The sequence below is a fragment of the Mytilus edulis genome, chromosome 5 (genome assembly GCF_963676685.1).
Source record: "Mytilus edulis chromosome 5, xbMytEdul2.2, whole genome shotgun sequence".
Taxonomy (NCBI): Eukaryota; Metazoa; Mollusca; class Bivalvia; order Mytilida; family Mytilidae; genus Mytilus; species Mytilus edulis.
The window spans coordinates 21,670,698-21,684,184 of NC_092348.1; the positions used below are offsets into that span (position 1 = coordinate 21,670,698).

At 31.6% G+C, this 13,487-nt stretch overlaps 1 protein-coding gene across 2 annotated transcripts in view; it reads left to right on the plus strand.

Annotated features, from left to right (window-relative positions):
• The window catches only part of LOC139525420 (uncharacterized), a 51,261-nt gene extending 41,499 nt beyond the window's left edge, over positions 1-9,762 (plus strand). For both annotated transcript variants that reach the window (XM_071320743.1, XM_071320744.1), the window contains 3 exons: positions 840-1,025; positions 6,913-7,230; positions 7,825-9,762. In XM_071320743.1, coding sequence (XP_071176844.1) covers positions 840-1,025; positions 6,913-7,230; positions 7,825-8,312 — 992 coding nt within the window. In that variant the 3' untranslated portion in view covers positions 8,313-9,762. The remainder of the gene's footprint in view (positions 1-839; positions 1,026-6,912; positions 7,231-7,824) is intronic.
• The last annotated feature ends 3,725 nt before the right edge of the window (positions 9,763-13,487 follow it).

Genomic DNA, 13,487 nt, shown 5'->3' on the forward strand with positions numbered 1-13,487 from the left:
CTTTATAGTCATTTTTTAACCAACTTTCTAAATTTTTAGTGATCTTTTAAAAAAATCTTCTTCTCTGAAACTACTGGGCCAAATCTAACCAAACTTTGCCACAATCATCACTAGGGTATCTAGTTCAAGAAATGTGTCTTGTGACACGGCCAACCAACCAAGGTGGCCGCCATGGCTAAAAATAGAACATAGGGGTAAAATGTAGATTTTGGCTTATAACTCTGAAACCAAAGCATTTAAAGCAAATCTGACATCGGGTAAAAGTGTTTATTAGGTTTAGATCTATCTGACCTCCAATTTTCAGACAAATCTGACAACCTGTCGTTGGGTTGCTGCACCCGAATTAGTAATTTTAAGGAAATTTTGCAGTTTTTGCATATTATCTTGAATATTATTATAGATACAGATAAACTGTTAACAGCAACAATGTTCAGCAAAGTAAGATCTACAAATAAGTCACGATGTCCAAAATTGTCATTTGACCTCTTAAGGAGTTATTGCCCTTTATAGTCATTTTTTAACCATTTTTCTAAAATTTGTGATCTTTTAACTTTTACATAATGTTTTCCTTTGAAACTTGTGAGTCAAGTTCATTATAGATAGAGAAAATTGTAAACATCAAGAATGTTCAGTAAAGTGAGATTGACAAACACATCATCATTACCAAAACACAATTTTATCATGAATTCTATTCTCGTCTAAAATTTGTGTCCTGTGTTTGATTTGTTGCTTGCACATAGACCAAGGTGAGCTACACAGGCTCTTTAGAGCCTCTAGTTATTTTCAATTAATTCATGTGGAATCAATTCATTTTAAAATTGTTTTTTCATTCTTTTCAGGCACAGTTGACAGGGATGAACAAGCAGAATCCAAAGTATGGCCTCCTCCTAGAGCTCCTGATTACATGAAGACTGTTAAAGACTTACCATCTGGTGTTAGAGTGGTTAGAGAGAGCCAGGAAGGGGACCAGAAAACATCTCAAAATACAACAGACAAACTACCGGTAGCTGATATCATAAAGTCTGGTATGTTATGAATGATTTATAGTGATCATAACTATGGAATTCTTATCAAAATCAATCCCAGCATGAAATTATTATTTCCCATATGAACGAGAACTATGAGGATATAAAATGAACACTTTACTTGTACTTAAAGTGAGGAAATCACTATGTGATCCGTGTAAACTCATTGAACCTTTAAACAAACTTATAAGCAAGGGTTATCGTACCAATATTGTAATTAGATCTCTGATTATAGTTTGCATTGACACTAATATCGATTTTGTCATTAGCAAATTAAAACATAACTAAATTGTATCTTCTTTTGAGGCGGGGTGTAAAGAGACACAGACACTTTAATTTTTATCTCTATAGAAGTCGCTCCTCACTATCCTACTTCCTGTCAATACATTTATTTTTGGCATTGCACAAGACATGTCTTCTCTGACTGTTCATGACTTTAAAATACTAAATCCCTGGGATGTGTTTTAGTTGATTTTAGTCTCTGATGCATAATTTTTTATTGGGGTTGACCAGAGTGACATTCCCTCACATCATTCATTTTGTTTTTATAGTGTGGAAAACCCCCCAACAAATCTTACTGAGAATGATGAGATGGGGAGACACAAATGAATAAATTGACTTTAAACACTATTTTACACATTTCCCTTCTGTTTCTCTCGAAATTATCGTATATTGAGCTCTCCTTTACACTATTTACGTTTCTTTTACAATCCGGAAAAATCGGTATGACGAGATATTCTAAAAATATCCAACCTACATTATATTTTATAGTGACGTCATTGTTGGAATGCCACACTACGCATAAGCAGGGATATCCTTCACTGGTTATTTAAATCATTCTCAAAGATTGTGCACTTATTAAAAAATAGTATTTGTTAAATTTAAACATAATGATGGTTGCTGTAGATGATTCAAACATCAACATGCAATACTTTAATTTGTAGGTCAACAACTTTCAAAGTAACCAAAAGTCCGAGGGCCTACATGAGATTGGGGAGAGAAACGATCTTTTCCATTTTTTTCTGTAAAACTCTGTTTTGAGAATCTTCCTCCAATTCAGGAGCACCACAATTTATGAGCTAATTATCCACTAAAAAAACACTTAAAATGTATATGATAAGTAGTCTTCCATTAAACTGAATTTTGTGTACCAACATAATCATTGTAATAGTAACAAAAAAAATTTAAAATGTTGCATTTTGTAGTTTAAACCTATGTATTCATGAAATTTTACAAATATTTCAAAATGTAGGATTTGGAAACAAGCTTCACACAGTTTACATCAATCATATTGTTATTTTTATTAGTACCTGTATCCCTGTGATGAGAGATGTAACTGGGAACTTTATCAATGGAAATTTAAAACTGAATAGATTTTTCAGTCCTAACTTTCTTAAGAAAAAAATTAAAAATCTTAAGAGTACTGTCACAAAAAGTGGAAAATGGCCCTAGCCTGCAGTTCAGTTGTACACTATTAAGATTTCAAAAATAATTGTAATTGTTGTTAAATGACAGAATTCAACTAGTTGAATTTTAGATAATTAACTATCAACTTTAATTGAATGTTTAGATTTAGAAGATGCAGATCTCTTCCATTGGTCTAAATTGAATCCTAAACTAAAGGAACGAAATTACATTAAACAACAATTGATTCCAATAGTGTCAACCTTCCACATGTTCTAGCTGTTCTATTTTTTTCATTCTATATATGAAGACTATCAAAAGATACCCCCCCCCCCCCCAAAAAAAAATGAAATAGAAACAAGGGCCGTCTTTCCCCTCAGAGCTATTCAGCTCTTTGATTATTAATTGTTTTTGGCTTTTAATTAGCTGTCAGTAACTGTGAGTACTCTCAAATCGTATTTTCTTGTTAATTCGACCTGTTGATACTGTTTATAATGCTTTTTTGTTATACCAGCTTTGATTATTTGGAATATCTTCTAATTTTCACTTCTTCGTACTACATTTGTATAAACTTCAAGATTTACCTGTATTATTAAAACCGTTTTTTTTCAAAAGTGATTATTTTCGAAGGGTTAAATATTTCGCAGTGGTGTCTTGCCATGGCTTTGTTTGGACTTGTTTGTTTGCTTTTTGGCCTTGAATGTTTGTTCCTAATATTTTATTAACTGTGCATTTGCATTCAGATATCACAATCAAATTTATGCATTCATGGTGTGTTAATTTACATTTTTTGATTGAGTTAAGCCTGCCAATCGATATTTTATCGTGTGTTTTTCTATGTTGTGATGTTATGCTATTGTTTCAGGAAAAAGGGAGAAGGTTTGGTACCATTAAAACGTTTGATCCTGCTGCAAATGTTTGCACCTGTCCTAAGTCAGGAATCTGATGTACAGTAGTTGTCGTTTGTTTATTTAATTTATACGTGTTTCTCGTTTCTCGTTTTTTTGGAAAATGACGCAGTCATTGTTCCATAACTGCCGACCTGAACTTCATTACATTTCTCTGCCTACCGCGCTTGGTTTCGTATTTCCTATTTTCCATACAAACTGGAATCTGCTTGTGTTATCATTATGCATCATTGTGTAGTATTAATTCAGCCAGGACCCAGTTTACACTGGTTTTTGCTTGTATTCCACTACACTCGAACAAAGTGTTGTAGTTTGACGGGAACCAGTTTTAAAATTTGTAAACTACAAAACGTAATCGGTTATTGTTCATTCCGTTTTGGTGTTTCATACCGACTTATATGGTTTGAATAAGCTTAAGACCCTTCAAACATTAATGTGATAGGTATATTAAAGATTGTTTTACAAAAGGATTGAACTGTTTTACTTTCAAAGTCGTACTATAGGGATATCTGTCATATACGGATTTCCACTCTCACCGGTTAATTTCTTCTTTTACACGTGCTTTGGAAACTTCCTGTTTAATCGCAAGTTTTAAAATTGTTTTTGAGTGAATTAAACTTATTTTAACAATCATGAAGCGTTCCAGAATCATTTTAAAGCAGTTTCTTCTTCTCTTTGATGATGGAAAATAGGTTTTCTCAAGAAAATACCGCAAACGATCGCAGAGGAATTGAAACGTACAAGTCAAGTCGGCACCTGGTTAAATTGGCATCTAGTCAAATCGGCACCTATTCGACGTCAATTCGGCATCCAATAATATTTGTTATAATATTTTCTATTCAATTAATTAATTACTGTTACCAAGTACATAGTGAATATGTTGTTGTGTATTTTGGTAAACCACGAAACGAAAGTGAATATGTAGTGTATAAAGGTAAACAACGAAGCCCTTACAAAAGCTGTTGTTTTAACAATTAGACAATTTGTGTAATTGTAAAAACAAGTCAATTATTAAAATAAAATGGAAAACTATGAGTCCCTTTCAATAAATCAAACTTTCATGCCAAATAATTAGCAAATTTAAGGTGTTTGTCTTTCAGTAAAGTTTAAACAGCATTAAACCAACAATCCTGTAAAATGCTCAACTGGTTGAAATAATGCAGAAAAATACACAATATCTCATGTATTAGTCCAAATAATTATGACGTCTGGCAAGGCTATTTTATTATTTTTCTGGGACGCCTTCATACGACGTTCGTAGGAAGGCGTCCCAGAAAAAAAATTAACATAGCCTTGCGGTTATAGGAAGGTGTTCCAGAATAAAATTAAAAAGCCTTGCCAGACGTAATAATTATTTGGACTATTAATATATATATATATATATCATTAAAAATACACCAAAAAAGTCATTAGTTGAGAAAAATAAATATATACAAAATGTACATGAACACCCAAAAATGTGAAAGTTAGTATTTAACTCTTTTTGCTTAAATACTGAAAAAAATTCTGGCAACCCCTTTCTTATTTTTACCCTATTGCGTAAAATACTGTTAAATATATATATTTAACATGGGTGACGAATTGACTATATCAGGTGTCGATTTTAACCAGGTGCTGATTTGTCCAGGTGCCAATTTAACTAGGTGCCAGTTTGACTAGAATTCTTTGACAAATGTTTGAAACTATCTGAGTTTCATTAGACCTTTGATAGCAGTAACAAACAGATTATTTACTTAATATTTTGTGGGAGAAGGGGGTTCAGACTGTGTGGTATCAGGTCTGTTTGTGCCCAATACATTTTCGCACCCTACACGTTCGCACATTCACACTCTACTCATTCGCGCCCAATTTTAATTCAAATTCAAGTTGAATAATTGGAAAATCATGGTTGTTGTTTTAAATTGCTTTGGTGTAAATACTGAATGTATTTATAGCTTGGTATGAGTAAAACATTGAAGATTTAAAAGGAAAAAACACAAAAGATAATTGTTTTTAACAGCTTGGTCCCATTGATCTGAAACAACGAAACAATAAAACATAGCAATCCACTAATATAACCAAAACATGATAAAATTTATTCAACACGCAGAAACAAACATAGTCAGAATCTCACTTCATTTTGAAACAAGTCAATGAAACAAGTTATAGCAATACACTAACCAAAACATGATTAAGAGTTATTCAACACAAAATAAAACGTTGACAAAATACCACTTTATTTAGAAAGGATTATTATTATTTTTAGCAATACCTTATCCAAAACATGATTAAGATTTATTCAACACAAAAAAAAATTGCTGTCTCACTTTATTTTGAGACAATGACAACAATTATACTTATAAGAAAACACTTGCTTACAGAGTTATTAAACACAAAACCAATTAAGATTGGGTGCGAACAATGTAGGGTGTGAAAGTGACAGGGGTGAAAATGAGTGGGCGCAAACGTGAATGGAAGCGAACGGACCCAGATTCAGACTATGTACCAGTGAGAAATATACAAGCCTTTCTACGGTATTTATTTGTACAATTCAGCTAGTCTTGACCTATTCATTTGTCTTAAAAAACCAGCCAGTTGTCACCTTCACTTCACACACACACACATATACGAATATCAATTATATGCTCACGATACATGTTGCATTGTTAAACTAATTACGGTATGTGAAAATCAAGACTTGCATAAAAACTATCCCAATATTAGAGACAGTGGCGTCATTTTTCTTCAGAGCTTTCAGCTCTTTGATTATATAGATTGGACCGTTGGTTTTCCTGTTTGAATGGTTTTTCACTAGTAATTTTGGGGCCCTTTATAGCTTGTTGTTTGGTGTGAGCCAAGGCTCCGTGTTGAAGGCCATACATTGACCTATAATGGTTTACTTTTATTAATTGTTATTTGGATGGAGAGTTGTCTCATTGGCACTCACACCACATCTTCCTATATCTACTTTATCATACTAGCATATCAATACCGGAAATCTGACTTTCGTAGATCAAAAATATTTTTTATGAGAATTAAAAGATCAAAAGTTGTACAGTTTATATTATTAAAATAAAGATTAAATGGGTATAATCCTGCATGCAGTTGTAGTTCTGTGACTGCTATTAAAGTATTATCAGATTTGACGTTCTTCAATATATTCTCTAGATCATATCAGTAGTCAAACCTACCGATGGGGATCTTTCCATGTCTTGATTTGGACAATGGTTGTTTTATTTCGTTGGACACTTAAATTCGTGGATAAAGTCATCCATGAAAACCACGAAAACTGGTACCACATGAATAAAAGTACTTTCACAGTATGTGATTTTTTAAAGAGTTTACTCCCTTAGATGTTCTGTAAACTTTAATAAAAGCTAGACTACCAAAGCTCTGCAAACAACTTCTGTAATTAACCAATTGCTGACTAACAGCAAACCAGTAACTTCAATATACTAAGTAAGTTTTGACTCATAGATATATTCATACAGCAATACAAATTTAAATGAAAAGAAAACTAAAATATTAAGATATTGAATTTTGCATTTCATTTGACCTTATAGCATTTTGCATCACAATGAATTTTTTTTGTACAGATGAAGAAGAACATCCATCTGAGGATCAGCATCAAGAAAGACCTAAAGAAACTGTTGATGAAGATAAGTCTGTTCCTCCAAAATCAGTCAGTGATGGTATACCAGCAGTGGCCCAACATGATGATAGGCCTCCTTCATCTAACCAGCATGATAGGCCTCCTTCATCTAACCATGGTGATAGGCCTCCTTCTTCTCACCATGATGATGGGCCTACTATAATACACCATGATGGAAAGCCACATTTGAATCATCTTGAACAACATGACAACCATTCCTCAACAACATTAAGAAACAAAGTTCCTGTTGATGCCCAAACAGGTAAACACTTAGGAACTTAACATGCATATGACTATAATAAAACTATGAGAAATTACCTTTGCGAACAATCCATCACAAAACTAGTGAAATTTCTTAATATCTTCAATTTATCAGTATATTTTGATTTGTAAAAATAAAGACACTCTAAAGTAACAAAATGAAATGGCTGTAAGAAAATATCGGATATTAATTTGTTGTTGCCAATTGAAACAACAAAGGAAATCTGGTAACAAAAACCAGCATTTTTCATTTATTTCATGAATTTTGCCCGATTTTAAAGGCATAACTATGATTTCATAACAATGAATATTGTCTTAATTTGTAAAAAATTCTCAATTTTATGTACCGGTATGTCCCTAAGTTTTTTGGAAATTTGAAGTTGTTTTTAGACTTTATTTTTTTGGGGCCAAAAAGAGTCAAAAATATAATCAAGCCCCCCTTAACTGAAGTCTTTAACCTATGCAAGAATTTGGCCTGACCTTCAAGTAAATAACATTTAACCAATACTATAGTCCGAGAAGCTTTTACCTGTATTTAAATGTAGTTTAGATTCATTTGCATAAGTCTAAATAAAAGTCTCCATAATTGTTGTAGGTTTACCAATATGGGTAAAAGAGTTAGAATATGAAGTAGAAGAACTGGCAAGTGGAAAAACCTTGAAATTACCCAATTTTACAATGTCTGATGAAGAAACTCCAGCTATGGCAGAGATTGGGCAATATGGCGAACAAATTGTGTACAACTATCTACTCAATGAAAAAGAAAATAATGCAAACATTTCATCTGTAAAATGGTGCAATGAGGAGAAAGAAATCGGCCTACCTTATGATTTCACAGTAGGCTTGAAAACTGAAAAGGAGGAGTACACTGTTTACATTGAAGTTAAAAGTACAATATCTGATACAAAAGAAATATTTGAGATATCTTATCCTCAGGTGAAGTTTGCACAGAACAACAGGGAGAGGTTTCATGTGTATAGAATTTTTAGTTCTCTAAATCCTGACAAAGTTAGACTTGTTCGTATACAGAATTTAGCACAGAAAATCAATGCAAAACAAGTGAAGTTATGTTTGTTAATATGAAGTGCCTTTACTTTTATATCATTGGAGAATTCGTTGCTTTTCTATGATAAGTAAGGAGATGTAAATTCAGTAATTATTTGGATGTTTTTAAAAATGCTAAAACTGAGACTAAGAGAGACATATACTGTTATTATAATTACTGTAAATTCAGAAATTATTAGGATGTTTTAAAAATCCAAAATTGGGACAGTATCATGTTTGCAATAATAAAAACTTGCATTCATAATTTCAGCAATGATTGTCTTTCATATGTTCCTAAAAATTTTGTAAACACATTAATTAGATATTATATTTTGTCCTCAGCACAGGGATTTTCAAAATAAATGCACACATTAATTTCTGAATTTACAGTTATATTTCAATTTGTATTTATCTACGCAATCAATGTATCTGGTATAATAATAATTAAATAAAATTTACACAATATTGAATAAGTGTAAAGGATGAAAAACCGCTTCTTTTTTTGTGGTCTAACTCCTAATTCATTTTTATGATGATTTCTTCAAAATACATTAAAAACTTCCTTTTGTAGAAGACAACTTATTGAATAAAAATGTATGTAACTTTTTTTAATCAAAATATAGAACAGAATTGATCGCAAAACCAATTTAGCATTGTCCCTTGTTGACTGATAAATTCAAATGGGAAATTCAGGTAAAGCCATATATGAATTATGAGTGAAAACACTATTTTGGATTTTGTCAACAAACATAAAGAAACTCACAAAAAGCATGATTCTGTGTCAGAAGAAGAGACATAAACAATTGTATGGACATTCAAAATGTTTTGCATTGTTTTAAAATGATCTAAGGATCTTTATAGGACCACATGGCAATTGACTGTCATCATTGTAATGCGTTTCATCTCTACACTTAATTTTATATACATATGTTCATCCTAGCAATCAAAACCAGTTTTATAATCTTTTTTTGAGATAGTCTTTTTTCTATAGTATATTATGTTGTTTTAGATAGACTTTCAAATGAATATAAATGATTTGATGATTGTATTTAATTTTTTCTTATGTACTTTTATTGATGTTTTGAATCTAGATTCCTTATTTTTAATTTCATAATATTTAGATATTGTGTGATATTTATCATGTATTTTTTAATGGTTAAAGGAACAGATTCACTTAAAAAAAAAACCATTATCATATAAATCAGAATGAGATTTATTGTGTATTGTTGATTATTAGATTGGACCAAATAGTGCTTCTCTGTGTTTGACTTATTTTAACTTTAATTTTATCTACGCAAAACCTGTCATTTTATGTGATTAAGTTCAGTATTATTTTGATCCATGTTCTTCTTGAGGACTAATTACTGTCAGTTACCAGTAACTGTCACAGGCATTTTTTTTACAAAAAAGAGACATTTCCATATTATCTTGAGACAAATACTTTTATTTTATCCAAAAAAAATTTGTTTTGTTTGATCTGATTTAGACACAGAAATGTATAGTTTTGCATTTGTTAACACATTGTGTGAAGATCTACTTGTGTCAACATGACTTGATCACGCTTTATGACATCATTGGTATTAGAAATCTTCTTATTTTCAAACCTTGTAAAATCAAAGCTTGCTTTAGACCATAAAATTACATTCATAATATGTAGAATGGTATATAAATCTGACAATCAAATTGCTCCTGTCCAATACAGTGTTACTTTTTGATTTCCATTGACATAAATTCACTGTTCAGTTCAGATTTAGCAAAGACAGAAGAGCTTTAGATTTTATTGAAGGAATAATAATGTGTTTGGTTTCATTTGACATGTCTTCTGTATTTTTTACACAAAACAGCTAAAAAGACTTTTTTTCCAATTAAGTGGAAATTTCTATTATTTTGCAACTAGACCCTACTACAGCAACCAGTCATGGTGTCCAAACAAATTCATTAAAAAAAATCAACAAACCTAAGCAACCCACTTTAAATTTATAAGAGTGTTTTAATTTTGAGCCTGTGTTTATAAAACTGATTTTTGGTAACCGATTAGTTATATCAAAAATGTTTCCAAACAAAGTGCTAAAATATATCCAAGTAAAAACTGATTTTGTGACAGTTACTAGTAGTAGTCCAGTAGAGTTTTCATTTTATGTGATTACATTTATCATATAATTTTTATTTCATTTTTTGTATTTTTGTTACTTTTTTATTCAAAACTCATTATGTCATTAAGAAATAAAGTTATAAAAAAACATCATAGTTTGTGTTATTCCAGGTTTAGGTGCATATATTTGTTTCCTTTTCTCCATCTGTAACCATTAGTCATCACATCAATCCACCGGCCTGTTTTTTTCACACATTCAATTTCCACAATATGTATTTTATTCCCATCTTAATTGGGCATTGAGTTTTAAGGTCGATGCTTCTGTTCGTTCGTCTGTCCTTCTGTTCTGGCTTCAGGTTAAAGTTTTTGGTCAAGGAAGTTTTTGATGAAGTTGAAGTCCTATCAACTTGAAACATAATACACATGTTCCCTATGATATGATCTTTCTAACTTAAATGTGAAATTAAATCTTTTGACTCCAATTTCAAAGTCTATTGAGCATATAAAATGATAGAGTGATTGGGGCATCTATGTACTATTGACACATTCTTGTTTTTCTTTAATTTTCCCATAAAATATATAGGCAAGATGTTCCCATGTATTTGATTATAAAGATTGATTGATTGAGCTATCCTGTTTCACTCATTTGCAAGTGAACACATTTAAATTTGTATGCCCCACCTAGGGACATAATGGTTTTTTTTTATGTGTGTCTGTTTGTTTGCCCATTTGTCTGTCAGTACGTCTGTCCCATTTCAGGTTGCAGTTTTTTTTTTTTATCAAGGTAGGTTTTGATGAAGTTAGAATCCAATCAACTTGAAACTTAGTACGCATGTAACCTATGATCTTTCTAATTTTCATGCCAATTTATAGTTTTGACCTTAGTTTCAGGATCCACTGAAACATTCTTGTTTTTAATATGAAATGCAAAAATTATGAAATTCTTGTCCAATTTATTTATTTATTTCATATCTTATGCTTCATTCAAGAATAAATAAGGAAATGATGTAGGATTGCCATTGAAACAATTATCCAACAACAGCCAAAGAAAAATGATGTGATCAATTACCAGTTGTGAAGAGTAAACACATGTGACATTTTCAGACCCCACCCTTTGTCATTTACATCTTGATTACCATATTTTTCTCTAATGTTATAGTACGGCTTTTGTTTGGACTCTTTAACTTTGACAGCAAAGAGTGGCCATAAATTATAGATATTTGGTACCAAACTTGATCTTGATAAGCCATTTAATCACAGCAAATGTTTATCATCAAGTTGTGATATACACCCTACTACTTATCGTATTCTGGATTTTATGCAATAATGAACATAGTGCATAAATAAAGTAACCTTATGTTATATTGAGAGAAGTATTCTAATTTATTATGACAAGGAAGTGCCCTGAGAAATAGTATCCTCTTATTTAATTGACTTTAAAAAGGCATCAAGTTGTAAAGTACAAGATGTTTTTTTTTCTTCAGGATATTATAGTTTATCATAAATAGTTAATACGCAGGGTTATTGTTGACTGAAGACCATTATAACACTATATTAACAAGAAAGGCAGAGGTACATAGATCAAATATATTTGTCAGTGTATGTTCACTTGTGTTTATGTTTTTCGATTGAGTTAAACCATTTCAATAGGAATTGTATGTTTGGGTAAGGGTGAAGGTTGGTATATAATTAAAACGTTTAAACCCACTGCATTTGTTTGCACCTGTCCTTAGTCAGGAACCTGATGTTCAGACGTTGTCGTTTGATGATGTGGTTTATAAGTGTTTCTAGTTTTTTAAATAGGTTAGACCGTTGGTTTTCCAGTTTGAATGGCTTTACAGTAGTCATTTTTTGGGGCCCTTTATAGCTTAAAAGGCTCCGTGTTAAGACCGTACTTTGACCTATAAGCGGTTTACTCTACAAAATGTGATTTGGATGGAGAGTTGTGTCATTGGCTCTCATACCACATCTTATATATCTAAAGATGTGTTAAACTGGTATAATACAACCACATTTCGTTTCTATACAAACTCAGGCTATCTATCTGCAGTCGTGTTTTCACAGAGGAGTAGGTTTCTTGATCGTGGTTTGCTTTTGAACATATGTTTTTTTCTTCGAAAAGTGTATTGTTAGTAGTTGGTGTTGTCTATTACACTTCAGTGTTTCTGTTGTTTTCCTCTTATAGTTGATGGGTTTAATTCTGTTTTAGTTTAAAACCTGGATTTGTTTTCTCTCAATTATTTTATGACTTTTAAACAGCGGTATATACTAGTACTTCTGTTGCCTTTATCTATTGCCTGTCTAATACTATGTTTGTTGCTGCACCAGCTAGAACTTCTTGATCGTTATTGTTTACTTTTAAAGTATACCTTTTTTTCGAATTGGTGGTTTGTTGGTGTAATTTACATGATCAAGATCTTTTCCAACTTTGTTATGTTGGCACCTCCTAGAGGAAGAAAAAAAAGTGCACTGCAAAAGTTTTAAATTTTTGACAAGATTAAATATATTTTAATTACATTTATCTAGGGCATGGTGTGCGTTAAAACTTTCCTAGATAAACTTAGGTAATTTTGAGGTGTAAACGCAGCCATTTTAGCTAAAGGATCCACATGAACCTTAAAAAGGATTTACTTTGAATCACGGACCGTAGATACTGTGCACGTATTGATGTAGATACATCTACTGTAGACTTCTAAAGACTTGGAGATAATTCTGTAAAAGACAAGATTTTAAACACAAGCAACATGATGGTTGGCACTAATGGGACAGACGCTGCTCATTATTCAATATTATAAGATTACTCCAAGTATTGCTTTTCAAAGAAAACCCTAGCTTTTTACAGATGGTATTTAGTACTTTACTGTTTATCTTGTACATCATTTGCTGCAGACTCGGGAATCATTGTTGGATGTCTATCGGATAATGAAGAACACCGATAAAAGTGTTGTTTTGTCAGACCAAGGAATTGTATATTTAAATAGACAATTCCTTGATCAGACATACAAGGATTTTTTTTTCATGAATTGGTACAGTAAATTTTTGTATTTTGTCTATCAGGTTTCTAATTTCAAAAGCTAGGTGTACAACTTTGTTACTGTTTGAACCAATAATCACTTATTGGA